Source organism: Microcaecilia unicolor, chromosome 4, assembly GCF_901765095.1.
Source record: "Microcaecilia unicolor chromosome 4, aMicUni1.1, whole genome shotgun sequence".
Lineage (NCBI taxonomy): Eukaryota > Metazoa > Chordata > Amphibia > Gymnophiona > Siphonopidae > Microcaecilia > Microcaecilia unicolor.
This window is the reverse complement of record NC_044034.1, coordinates 308,532,622-308,546,657: the sequence shown is the minus strand read 5'-3', so window position 1 is coordinate 308,546,657 and position 14,036 is coordinate 308,532,622. Positions and strand designations below refer to the sequence as shown.

Here is a 14,036-nt window from a genome sequence, read left to right as displayed (position 1 = left end):
TGAAAACCCAACTGGTTGGGTGTGCCCTGACGACTGGGTTAAGAAGCACTGCTCTAGTGCACCATTATAGGTGAGATTTTTGCAGTAAGCTGAGAGAACCCCTGAGTTATAGTTGCTTTTATATTGAATGAGAAATATTCTGGATAGGTGATACAGCATGGATTGTAGAGTGCAGAACAGTACCTGGGGAGGAGGTGCTGGCAGGACTGGCTTCCCTTTGGGAACAGGTGGAGGATTACTTGGTTTTGGTACCTGTGACGCAATGAAATGCTTATTAGTATCATGCACCCTACCAGGCAAATTACATTGTCCTAGATTTCTTAGTTGTTCACAGGGGCACACTAATGCCTTACATTAAAGTACTTTGGCGAACAAAATAACCATACATATACACCTCTTAGCAGTGGTGTGCTGGTAAATTTTTAACAACAGGCTCTCTCCCCCATCCACCTCTGCGCCCCCCCCCCCCCATCCACCTCTGTGCCCCCCTCCCCCCAAATTGCAGAGCTGGCTATTCCCAGGGAGAGAGTTAGCTGGTAAAGTATTAACAACAGGCTCCCTCTGCAGGCATAGCCTGCTCTGCAATTTGGATGGTGGGGGGAGACCCAGGGGTGGATTTCTTGAAAGGATTATATAAATTTAGGATGCATCATGACTAGGGACACACACACACACACACACACACACACAAACACACATATGCTTAAGGGACACACACACACACACACACACACACACACACACACACGCTTATTTATTCAATATCACAATTCTTCATAGAAGCCACAAAACAATATTTTAGGGTAGATAGTGTTCACAAAGAGCTCCTTTTATTACCAACCAGACAGAGATAAGAGTTTTCAGTTTTGGCACAGTATAAGTTATCACAAGAACAAAATATAAGAAAACCAATATGGGCTGCATTAGGGGCTTATATAGCCCATTTATATAAACAAAATACATCTGCAAACAAAATATTTATTTTGACTAATAAAACCACTTCCCCCTGAAACATGTTCAAAATAGAATAATCCATTTGCATATCTAAAAGGTAAACTTCTACAAAACAGATGAAGATCTGATTCCATGTGTGCCCCAATGAAAGGAGAGTTTAATTCTACTTCCATTTAATTTCAATATATTCCATCAAACTTTATAACACCAGGCTTCCCATGGTAGATTACAACAACAACAACAACACAACAACAACAACAACAACAACAACAGTTAAGAGTGACCCATCAGGAAACAGGATATCCTCACGCACTAGCAGCAGCAGAAAATGCAATGAAAAATGTCAATTTAAATAAATAAATATTAGATCGCGCCGCGGGGCCTACCTGGCTGGAATGGAGTGGTGATCCAATCCAAGATTCTTCTACCGACGAGGAGGACGACGATGGACTGGTGGCTGGTGGCAGGGGTGTGTGTAAGTGCAACAGAAGGCACTACTACCTCGTGGCCAATGAAGAGTGCGGTCAGACGCGAGCTGCCTGGGGCGGACAGGAACCAAACTAACACCTGCAGGAGCTGAAGCAGGAAGGGCGCGCTTTCACTGGCGGGCAGGGTGCTGCAGGGGCGTCGTGACATTGACAGGGCGGGACTCGGAGAGGCAGAGAGAGAACGCGAGGAGCCGCTGGGAGGAGGACGGCATCCTGACGTCAACAGATGGGCCACTGGGCAGGACTGGGAGACACAGGAGAGGCGGAGAGAGAGAGCGAGAGGAGCCACTGGGAGGAGGTAGGTGTCGTGACATCGACTTGGAGACTGGAGAGGCGGAGAAAGAGCTGACAGCTGAACAACCGGCTCGCTAAATTCTTGAAAAAGTAACAACCGGCTCTGCAGAGCCGGTGCGAGCCGGCTCCAGCACACCACTGCCTCTTAGGATCAGCATGCAAGCAGCATTATAATGGCTGGTTATGGTGAAAACGGTCCCTATTGTGATTAGGATGTAGTGATCAACTGGTAAAAATAATCACCATGTGGAATATCTACTTTGGGGGAGGGGTATAGGGGGAGGGGCACTACTTCTGCTTTCCTAATCTACATGGTTTCTGTAATGATACCTTTTTTACCGTGATAATATGGTAAACAATTTCACATTTTAAATAGTAGATGGTGGCAGATAAAGACCTGTATGGTCCATCCAGTTTGCCCAACAAGATAAACTCATTACATAAGGTTGGCATAGTACTAGCTAGAATAATAATTTTTAAAAAAGCCTTAAAAACATGTAGGGCCATATTTATTAAAATGTGCTAAGGATTTGCACCTAAAACACTTTAACAGCTAAACTTAAGGAGTGTTTAGTGCATAACCTCAGCATTAACTGTTGAGGAGTTTCCCAAAACGTCGAGGAAGGCAGTTGTGCAGTTACTTCAGAGCAATGTTCCTTACTGTGTGTTAACGGATAGCTACACTGTCACAGAAAAACAAAACAAAAGAAGAACCAAAAAGCTTCCTCAAACAACTGCGAACACAAGCCATAAAAGAGGGTGGAAGCCACCAAGCCAACAGTCCAAAGGTATTAAATTCTGAGGACATACAGTTCTAATGTTCCAAATTATTTATTCATCAATAGTGTATACAGATAAAACTCAACACGGGCTGTGTTTCGGCACAGTAGCCTTCGTCAGGGGACCTGTATGGAGCTAATAGATACACAGCTGTGTCTATTAACATGCACTTCTGTTTTAACACAGATACAGTGTGCTGCCAGTGCTGTTCCCCACACTATCCTTCCAAAAACCTCTGTATTTCTCACTTTCCTTCCCTTCCCCCATTGATGGAGAGAGAAACATTAACTGTTTTTTGTACTAAAGTGTGGTGAAATCTGGGCTTGGTGCATTCTAACACGGGACTTTTCTGCACGCTAAGCCCAGATTTACCGTGGCATTAAAGCAGCTGGGCATTTGTTTTTCTTTGTTTTTTTGTTTTATAGGTCATGCACTAATGTTCCCATTAGCATGGAGCACCTGCATGAAAAACAGGACCGGGGGGGGGGGGGGGGGGGGGGGGGGGGGGGGGGCAGCAACCGCTTCCTGTTTAGGAAGCAGTAAGTACTCCTACATTAACCCTGTGTTATCCAGTTAGTGAATTCTAATGTGAACCTGCTAACTGGATAACTCAGGAATGCTCGCTCTCTGCCCATGACTTACCCTCTCTTAAAAAATATTTTAACAAAATAGTTAATGTGTGCTTAGGGCACTCAAAGAGGCAAAATATCGCAAAACGCTTTAACGTGATTAGCAGTAACCTATTTTCCCTGCGCTAAGGGGTCCTTTTATGAAGTTGTGGTAAAGGGGGCCTGCGCTGGCATCAGTGCATGTTTCTGATGCATGTCGAGGCCCCCTTCTACCACAGAGGGTAAAAGGCAGGTTTCCCTTTTCTAAGAAATGGCTGTGTGGCAAGTGAACCACTTGCTATGTGGTCATTTCGGTGGGGTGGGGGGGACGACACTTACTGCCACCCATTGAGGAGGTGGTGGTGGTGGTAAGGGCTGCTGCGCTAACCTGGCGGTAACCAGGCAGCACACAGCAGTATCCGATTACCGCCAGATACACAGAGGTGCTACAAAAATTCAAATATTTTTGCAGCATCGGAATTGGTGCGTGCTGGGGGATGGAGCTACCGCCGGGCTGCTGCTGTAGCCCAGCAGTACTTCCCTTTTAGTGAGCAGTAAGCCCACATTGGACTTACTGCCGCTTCGTGAAAGGGCCCCTAAGTACGTTAGGGCACCTATGTTAATTGGTACCATTCATTAAATCCTATGTTAGGGAAAGGTAAAGGGGATGGGGTTTGTAACACTGCCTTTCTGTGTTAAACATATATCGGACGATATTCAAAACCATTTAATCGGCAAGGATCGGCACCTAGCTAGTTAAATGGTACTTAACTGGCTATCCACCAATATTCAGCGGGAGATAGCTGGCTGTCTCCCACTAAATATTCCCGGTTAGCACTTAGTCATTGTATCACAAGAAATAACTGGCTATCTGCTGATATTCAGCACATCGCTGGCTGAGTTTGCAGTCAAATCTGGCCACGTCATTAGCAGGTCTCTCTCTGGCCAGCACTGAATATTGATTTGGTCGACTATGTTCTTAGTGCCCAAAAATAAACTGGATATTCAATTCCGGTCACTGGAAATGGCATGGCACTGAATATCCAGCATCACCGCCAACCACGGGAGTTAGCCGGGCTAACTCTGTGGTCTGAATATCGGCCCCATAGGGCCAGATTCAGTAAATGATGCCCAAAGTTAGGAGTCACTATGATCTGTTAGTATTCTGTAAAGCAGTGTTTCCCAAGTCCAGTCCTGGAGTAGCCTTTGCCAGTCAGGTTTTCAGGATATTCACAATAAATATGCATGAACTGCCTCCATTATATGGAAATCTCTTTCATACATATGCATTGTGGATATCCTGAAAACCTGACTGGTAAGGGGTACTCCAGGACCGGACTTGGGGAAACACCGCTGTAAAGGGTAACCTGCATGGAACAACCTTTACAGAATACTAGCTTGGTGCACTTCTTTCAGCTAACATTGGGCACGAGCATTTACACCTGCCAAGAGGCGTACAAATGCATGTAATCTACAACATTTCTGGGATGCTCCTGACCCACCCATGCCCCTCCTATAATCTTGCCCCCTTTTGAGTTGACACCAGGGGTGTAGCCAGACCTCAAGATGGGAGGGGACCAGAGCCCAAAGTGTGTGTGTGGGGGGGGGGGGGCACATTTTGGTCCGCCTCCCTGCCACTCCCTCCACCGCCACCGCTGCCACTGCACATACTTGAAACGTTTGTCCAGTGCTGGTCTCTGCTGCATTGCCTGCCCTACTCTCTCTTACCTTCACGTCCCGCATGCTCGTTTTAATAAAAGTGAGCATGCAACGATGTGAGAGGAAGAGCAGGGCAGGCAATGCGGCGGAGACCAGCGCTGGACAAACATTTCAGCTGGTGGGGGTTGGGGACTGCCACCAGCCAAACCAGGGGCCCAGAGCCAATTTTGGGGGGGGGGCCCAGGCCCCTGTGACCCCACATAGCTACGCCACTGTTGCACACTATGAAATTTAGGCACTCATGTTATAGAATAAGGTGTAGGGCAGATCCACACATAACTCCTAATCACTGCCAATGAAGTGCTTGTTACCATCAAAGTACCCGACGAAGAAAAACTGTACTAATTGTCACTGTATCAGCTGGCAACGTTTGCTGCTGCTGGCTGGGCCTAAACCCAAACTGAAAGGACCCATCCATGGCTATGGCACTGATTCAGATGCAGACGTATCAAATTCTATAGAATATTCAGATAAAAGTATCAGAATAACTTACTTACTCAGTGGGTTTTTGAATACGGGGCTCTATATTAACTTACAGAATTTGCCTGAGGCTGCTGGAACTCTGGTTTCAAAGCAGGAACAGGGGGTGGTCCTGTGGTTGGTTTCTTGGGAGGCTTTAGAAAGACAAAAAAGAGAAATGGCTTGAACTTGGAGCTAGAACAGATACTGAGTACAAGAAGGACGGTCAGTGATAACAGCTATCCCCCTGGTTCACTTCAGACTGCAGAACAGAAACCCAAAGCCCCAGCAGGGGTAGAGATCTTGAGGTTCTGCATAAAGGAACAGTACAATATCCAGTGGAACAGGTGTGTGCGGCTGAGTTTGAATAAACCTAGCATGGTCTCTGTATTTTAGCCCACTTCAATCATCCTGTTGCCCTTGCAGACACTGTTTAAATACTAACCAGGGCCTGTTCTGGGTACCCCACAGTCTGTCAGGTTTTCATGAGATCCACATTGAATACGCATAAAAATTTCCATTACATTGGAAACTCAGGGGCCCTTTAATTAGGCCGTGTAAGTGTCTACGCACGCCCAACGTGCACCAAAATGGAGTTACTGTACGGCTACCTTGTGGTAATTTCATTTTTGGCGCACATCCACTATGCGCGCCTGAAAAATATTTTTCATTTTCTGGCGTGTGTCAGATATGCGTGGCAAGTGGCATTTGGATGCACATAGGACATTGCCGCCCGGTTACCGCATGAGACTTTACCACTAGGTCAATAGCTGGCGGTAAGGTCTCAGACCCAAAACGGACGTGCGGCAATTTTCATTTTGCCACACGTCCAATTTGGGCACAAATTTTAAAAAGGCACTTTTTTGCAGGTGCGCTGAAAAATGATTCTGCGCGCTGTGAGCACTCTGGAGGGCTGGTACGAGGGAGAGGGGATAGTGGTTCTTTCAGCCGGCATCATCCCCGGTCATTCAGCCCAGCTAGGAGAGCAGGGCGCCCTCTAGGGATCAAACTGCCAGGGAAAGCTGTAATGCAGGAGAAAAACTACACTCCCCAGAAGCCAGTGCAGGGTCAGCTGAACTCTCAGGAGGGGGAGGGTGGAATGACTGATTGGGAGATGAGGTCTGATCCTGGAGATGGGGAACAGCTGGTGGAGCTTGGGGAGGAGGAGGAGATGGAGTGGAATAAAGCAGAGGTAGAAGGAGAAGGTAAGGGGGAATGTATGGAGGTGGGTGGTTTGGCTCTAACCCGTGCACACAGGGTGAGAGCTTTTGTGGCCTCAGCATTGCCCCGGTTGTGGAGTTTGGGGAAGCTGGGAGCAAAGCAGTGGGGGAGCAACTGGAAAGCACAACTTGCTACCATATTGGCTGTTCCCAAGAGGTAGTGCTGTGGAAGGGGGGGAAGGGTTTTAAGACAGAAAGGCATGTGCATTTTGGGGGAACTTAAAACTGTAGGAGGTGAGAGAGGGGGTGGTTCCAGCTAAATCTCCAAAACTATCTGCGGTGAAGATAGTGTGGCTGGAGGTTTGGGGAGGGAGAATTTAAAACAAAAGCCTGTAATTGAAAATGGATTAAAGTTTGCTGATAGTTGGAGGTGTAACAATAAAGAACTTGGATTGCTCTTTCTGCTGGAGTGGGACTGATTTTCTCAGCAGCTGGCAAGGTGGAGAGGGAGAGTAAGTGAAAGTGCGGTGGCTGGCTAGGAAAGCAGACGGAAGCCAGTGAAAGCTAAGCAGGGTCAACCCCGGCTCCCACCTGGAAGGGAGACCTGGTTACAGCGCGCACAAAACATGTGTCTACGCTACCGCAGGCCATTTTTCAGTGCACCTTAGTAAAAGGACCCCTTAATATATGCTCATTGGTCTCATACATATTCATTGTCGAGCTCCTGAAAACTTGACTGACTGTGTATCCCAGGACAGGTTTAGGGGAACCCTGCTCTAGAGTGATTTTCTGTGGGCATCTCTGTTGCAGTTAGCTAGTGTATAGTGGGCTTTTGGTGGGTTTTGGAGGGCTCACACTTTCCATCACAAGTCTAACAGAGTGGATTATTGGCCTGGGTCCTTTTCTCTACAGTGCACTGTACTGACTACTAGGATACTCCAGGGACCTGCTTGCTTTTCTAATAGGACTGGCCATAGCACCTGAAGCTGTCATATAGCCTGGTATTTACTATTACCTTACATATTTGGGAGGGGGAAGGGGGTCAGTGACCACTGAGAGAGTAAGGGCAGTCATGCCTTAATCACTCCAGTGGTAATTTAGGGAAAGTGAAATGGGACTTGACATACCGCCTTTCTGAGGTTTTTGCAACTACATTCAAAGCAGTTTACATACAGTGGGGGAAATAAGTATTTGATCCCTTGCTGATTTTGTAAGTTTGCCCACTGACAAAGACATGAGCAGCCCATAATTGAAGGGTAGGTTATTGGTAACAGTGAGAGATAGCACATCACAAATTAAATCCGGAAAATCACATTGTGGAAAGTATATGAATTTATTTGCATTCTGCAGAGGGAAATAAGTATTTGATCCCTCTGGCAAACAAGACCTAATACTTGGTGGCAAAACCCTTGTTGGCAAGCACAGCGGTCAGACGTCTTCTGTAGTTGATGATGAGGTTTGCACACATGTCAGGAGGAATTTTGGTCCACTCCTCTTTGCAGATCATCTCTAAATCATTAAGAGTTCTGGGCTGTCGCTTGGCAACTCGCAGCTTCAGCTCCCTCCATAAGTTTTCAATGGGATTAAGGTCTGGTGACTGGCTAGGCCACTCCATGACCCTAATGTGCTTCTTCCTGAGCCACTCCTTTGTTGCCTTGGCTGTATGTTTTGGGTCATTGTCATGCTGGAAGACCCAGCCACGACCCATTTTTAAGGCCCTGGCGGAGGGAAGGAGGTTGTCACTCAGAATTGTACGGTACATGGCCCCATCCATTCTCCCATTGATGCGGTGAAGTAGTCCTGTGCCCTTAGCAGAGAAACACCCCCAAAACATAACATTTCCGCCTCCATGCTTGACAGTGGGGACGGTGTTCTTTGGGTCATAGGCAGCATTTCTCTTCCTCCAAACACGGCGAGTTGAGTTCATGCCAAAGAGCTCAATTTTTGTCTCATCTGACCACAGCACCTTCTCCCAATCACTCTCGGCATCATCCAGGTGTTCACTGGCAAACTTCAGACGGGCCGTCACATGTGCCTTCCGGAGCAGGGGGACCTTGCGGGCACTGCAGGATTGCAATCCGTTATGTCGTAATGTGTTACCAATGGTTTTCGTGGTGACAGTGGTCCCAGCTGCCTTGAGATCATTGACAAGTTCCCCCCTTGTAGTTGTAGGCTGATTTCTAACCTTCCTCATGATCAAGGATACCCCACGAGGTGAGATTTTGCGTGGAGCCCCAGATCTTTGTCGATTGACAGTCATTTTGTACTTCTTCCATTTTCTTACTATGGCACCAACAGTTGTCTCCTTCTTGCCCAGCGTCTTACTGATGGTTTTGTAGCCCATTCCAGCCTTGTGCAGGTGTATGATCTTGTCCCTGACATCCTTAGACAGCTCCTTGCTCTTGGCCATTTTGTAGAGGTTAGAGTCTGACTGATTCACTGAGTCTGTGGACAGGTGTCTTTCATACAGGTGACCATTGCCGACAGCTGTCTGTCATGCAGGTAACGAGTTGATTTGGAGCATCTACCTGGTCTGTAGGGGCCAGATCTCTTACTGGTTGGTGGGGGATCAAATACTTATTTCCCTCTGCAGAATGCAAATAAATTCATATACTTTCCACAATGTGATTTTCCGGATTTAATTTGTGATGTGCTATCTCTCACTGTTACCAATAACCTACCCTTCAATTATGGGCTGCTCATGTCTTTGTCAGTGGGCAAACTTACAAAATCAGCAAGGGATCAAATACTTATTTCCCCCACTGTATATTCAGGTACTTATTTTGTACCAGGGGCAATGGAGGGTTAAGTGACTTGCCCAGAGTCACAAGGAGCTGCAGTGGGAATTGAACTCAGTTCCCCAGGATCAAAGTCCACTGCACTAACCACTAGGCTACTCTTCCACCTTTTGTGACTTAGTCACTATTAAAACAGGTCTAGCCCAAAAACATCTAGGTTTTAGCCCTAGACATTTTTGCTTTGTTTCATTTTCATTCAGAAAAACGTCCAAAAAACACCCAAATCCCACCTCCAATATGCCCCTGACACACCCCCTTGTGATTTGGACACGTTTCAGATGAACTGCATAGAAAAAGTCTTAAAATGGGGTTTTGAAAATAGCGATTTGGATGTTTTTACAAATGCTTTGTGCTGTTTTTTTTTATATTTTTCTGTTTCGAAAATAAGCCCCATGGAGGGGCATAATTGAACGAAAACGCCTATCTCCATGGGCGTTTATCTCCAAGAACGGGTCCGTGAAGGGGCGGACCGAACCGTATTTTGGGAAAAAATAGACGCCCATGTTTTATTCAACAATGTGTGAGCTGGGCGTTTTTGTTTTTCAGCGATAATGGAAAATGAAAGCGCCCAGCTCAAAAACGAATAACTCCAAGGCATTTGTTCGTGGGAGGGGCCAGGATTCGTAGTGCACTGGTCCCCCTCACATGCCAGGACATCAACCGGGCACCCTAGGGGGCACTTTTACAAAACCAAACAAAAAGGTAAAAGAGCTCCCAGGTGCATAGCACCCTTCCCTTGTGTGTTGAGCCCCCCAAATCCCCCTCAAAACCCACTGCCCACAAGTCTACACCATTACTATAGCCCTAAGGGGTGCAGGGGGGCACCTACATGTGGGTACAGTGGGTTTGGGGGGGTTGGACGACTAATAAGCATTAAGCAGCAAAATTGTAACAGGTAGGGGGGATGGGCCTGGGTCCACCTGCCTGAAGTCCACTGCACCCCCTAACAACTCCTCCAGTGACCTGCATACTGCTGTCAGGGAGCTGGGTATGACATTTGAGGGTGAAAATAAAAAGTTGAGAAACTTCATTTTTTGTGGTGGGAGGGGGTTAGTGACCACTGGGGGAGTCAGGGGAGGTCATCCCCGATTCCCTCCAGTGGTCATCTGGTCATTTAGGGCACTTTTTGGGGCCTTATTCGTGAAAAAACAGGGTCCAGGAAAAGTGTCCTAAATTCTAGCTAAAAACGCATACTTTTTTCCCATTATCGGTGAAATGCGCCCATCTCTGTTTGGCAGATAACCACGCCCCAGTTCCGCCTTCGCCACACCTCTGACACGCCCCCATAAACTTTGTCCACATCCGCGACGGATTGCAATTGAAAACGTCCAAAAATCGGCTTTCGATTATACCGCTTTATTCGTTTTTGTGAGATAAACGTCCATCTCCCGATTTAGGTCGGAACTTGGGCGTTTTTCTCATTCGATTATAAGCAGGATAGTAACATAAATGTTATATTGTAATTATCATGTGTATAACATTCTATTTCAATTGTACTTCACTTTGAGATTATTTGGTGAATCAAAACATAAAATTTTGATAAAAGTAAAATAAAGTACCTTTCTTGGCCAATGATTCGTATTTACGGTATATCATTAATTCATTTTTAGGTGGTCAGTAAGTTTTCTTTTCCCGGCAGGGTTTCTCTGCTCTTTAGTTAGAGTATTTTTGTCAAAGGCAGACTGGGAGACTGGGCGGCTAAATGGCAGATGACATTTAATGTGAACAAGTGCAAGATGATGCATGTGGGAAAAAAGAACCCAAATTATAGCTACGTCATGCAAGGTTCCACGTTAGGAGTTACAGACCAAGAAAGGGATCTGGGTGTCATTGTTGATAATACGCTGAAACCTTTTGCTCAGTGTGCTGCTGTGGCTAGGAAAGCGAATAGAATGTTGGGTATTATTAGGAAAGGTATGGAGAACAGATGCGAGGATGTTATAATGCCGTTGTATCGCTCCATGGTGCTACCGCACCTTGAGTATTGTGTTCAATTCTGGTCGCCGCATCTTAAGAAAGATATAGTAGAACTGGAAAAGGTGCAGCGAAGGGCGACAAAAATGATAGCGGGGATGTGATGACTTCCCTATGAAGAAAGACAAAGGAGGCTAGGGCTTTTCAGCTTGGAGAAGAGACGGCTGAGGGGAGACATGATAGAGGTATATAAAATAATGAGTGGAGTGGAACAGGTGGATGTGAAGCGTCTGTTCACGCTTTCCAAAAATACTAGGACTAGGGGGCATGCGATGAAACTACAGTGTAGTAAATTTAAAACAAATAGGAGAAAATGTTTCTTCATCCAACACGTAATTAAACTCTGGAATTCGTTGCCGGAGAACGTAGTGAAGGCGGTTAGCTTGGCAGAGTTTAAAAAGGGGTTGGACGGTTTCCTAAAGGATAAGTCCATACACCGCTACTAAATGGACTTGGGAAAAATCCACAATTTTGGGAATAACTTGTATAAAATGTTTGTACGCTTGGGAAGCTTGCCAGGTGCCCTTGACCTGGATTGGCTGTTGTCGGCGACAGGATGCTGGGCTCGATGGACCTTTGGTCTTTTCCCAGTATGGCATTACTTATGCACTTATGTACATTGCCAGCAATATGCATGGTGGCTAGAGGAGCCAGCTTTCACCTTTTCAGGCTTACCTTTGCTGAATTATCATAGATGGCTGAAGTGCTATTGAGTTCTACTCCCGGTGTTGTCTGTGGAGGAAACACAAAGAGGATTGCAGAGTTCTCCCAAAATGGCAAAGGGCAGGTGACAGTGTAAAGCTGTAAAGGCTGGGCCAATCACACAAGGTTCTAAACTGAGGGGCCCTTTTACTAAGCCGTGTAAGAGTCTACGAGTGTCCAACGTGCGCCAAAATGGAGCTACTGCCCGACTACCACGTGGCTCTTGTGGTAATTTTATTTTTGGCGTGCGTCCGATAAGTGTAATGGACACGCGCCAAGTGGCATTGGACACGCGTAGGTCATTACCACCCAGATTCTTTACTGCTAGGTCAATGGCTGGTGGTAAGGTCTCAGACCCAAAATGGACGTGCGGCAATTTTGATTTTGCCGCATGGCCATTTTTGGTAAAAATGGTCTTTTTTACAGGTCTTTTTTACAGGTGCGCTAAAAAATGGATCGACACGTGCCCAAAACCCACGCCTACACTACTGCAAGCCATTTTTCAGTGCGCCTTAGTACAAGGAACCCTGAGATATTTATGAGCCCTGGGATGGCCCCACCCATGTAGGCTAAACACTAATTATTACAACTGCATTCCATGGAACTGATCATCCTGAATAACAGAAATGTATCAACTTTGAGTTGTATCAGTTCTTTATTTTTTCTTAATTTTAGCACACAGCATTTTTTTTCTTGATATGTATTTGAGTCAGCATCCTCTTGGCTCCTTTGTGAACGTTCACATGCTCTGCCACATCCTTGTTCTACACTAAGACTTATCTTGTAGCCTGATCTGGAGGACTGTCACAGACTTCCCTAAAAGCCACAGATGGTTGACTGCATACCACAAGTGTCGACAGAAGTTGGTGCTTTTGCAATCCTAAAGACGTGTTGGATTCTACTGTGTGGATTTTTTTTTTTGAAGATATGTATCATGTGCTGTCCAAGTCTCTATTAACTTTCCGCACCTGCTCTGCAGGATATGCTAGTCTTTTGGCCTTCTGAAAATCCTTCTTCCATAGGCCTCTTCAATTTCACTCCTTGAGGGCTAAAGACGGCCAGATTTTCAGGGTATCTGTATTAGAAGATCTCTGGCAAGACTTCTCAAGGTATCTTTGGTCTGGCTGATATTCAGCTGGCGGCAGTGTGCATTTTTAAAAAAACACTTAGGGCCCCTTTTACCAAGCTGCGGCAAAAGGGGGCCTGTGCTGGCATCGGCGCATGTTTGTGTGGCACTGCCGGATTACCGCCAGGTACAACCCGGCACTATAAAAATAAAAATATTCTTGTAGTGCCAGATATGATGGCGCACTGGGGGTGGGAACTACCGCCAGTCTGCTATTGTAGCCTGGTGGTATTTCCTGTTTAGCGAGCAGTAAGCCCACAGTGGGCTTACCACTGCTTTGTAAAAGGGGCCCTCAGTGACGCTGGCTGAATTAGCCACCAATAATCAGTGCCAGGTCATATCTGGGCATCAGCACTGATTATTGGGGGCTAAATGGGGGTGGGCAGGCTGCCATACCTTATGCTGGCACGGATAATATTCAGGCAGGGCTCGCATAAGACTGTTATGCGAGCCCAAGCTGACTATCCGGCCGGCACCGGGGGGGGGGGGGGGGGGGGGGGGGGAGGAGGGGGCTTTGTCATGGGGATTGGGAGGGGGCTCAGGGGGCTCAAATTTGTTTAAACAAGTCATGCAGGTGCCAGCTCGATGTTCAGTGTCAACACTCGCATGTTATGTGGCCTAATTTAGGACAGCTTTTGAGCTGGACAGCACCAGATTCCTATTATAATCCTCTGTCCCCATTTTTTCCATTCTAGGTATAACATACAGTATTACAAGCACGGTTTCATGGTAATGTCAATAGCACTTATCTATGCAGCTGTTTCCTACTAAAAGTGGATTAGGAAAATAAGTGTGGGTGTGGGTGTGGGTGTGGGGGGAGAGGGTTGTTGTTTTTATTTTTGAAGAACAACCAAGCAGATAACTTACCACAACATGCTGAGGACTCGAATAACCTATCTTTGGTGGGCGTGGTCCATCGGAAGTGTTATACTGTATAAATATTAAGACCTGAATTAGTGAGAAGCAATCTAAGA

The 14,036-nt window shown here is 46.4% G+C and overlaps 1 protein-coding gene across 2 annotated transcripts in view; it reads right to left on the bottom strand.

Annotated features, from left to right (window-relative positions):
* LOC115469316 (zinc metalloproteinase-disintegrin-like NaMP) overlaps positions 1 to 14,036 on the bottom strand; it is a 126,444-nt gene that overhangs the window by 4,390 nt on the left and 108,018 nt on the right. For both annotated transcript variants that reach the window (XM_030201822.1, XM_030201823.1), the window contains 4 exons: positions 13,930 to 13,992; positions 11,910 to 11,966; positions 5,380 to 5,457; positions 184 to 252 (listed from right to left, as the gene is read on the bottom strand). In XM_030201822.1, the coding sequence (XP_030057682.1) occupies positions 184 to 252; positions 5,380 to 5,457; positions 11,910 to 11,966; positions 13,930 to 13,992 (267 nt within the window). The remainder of the gene's footprint in view (positions 1 to 183; positions 253 to 5,379; positions 5,458 to 11,909; positions 11,967 to 13,929; positions 13,993 to 14,036) is intronic.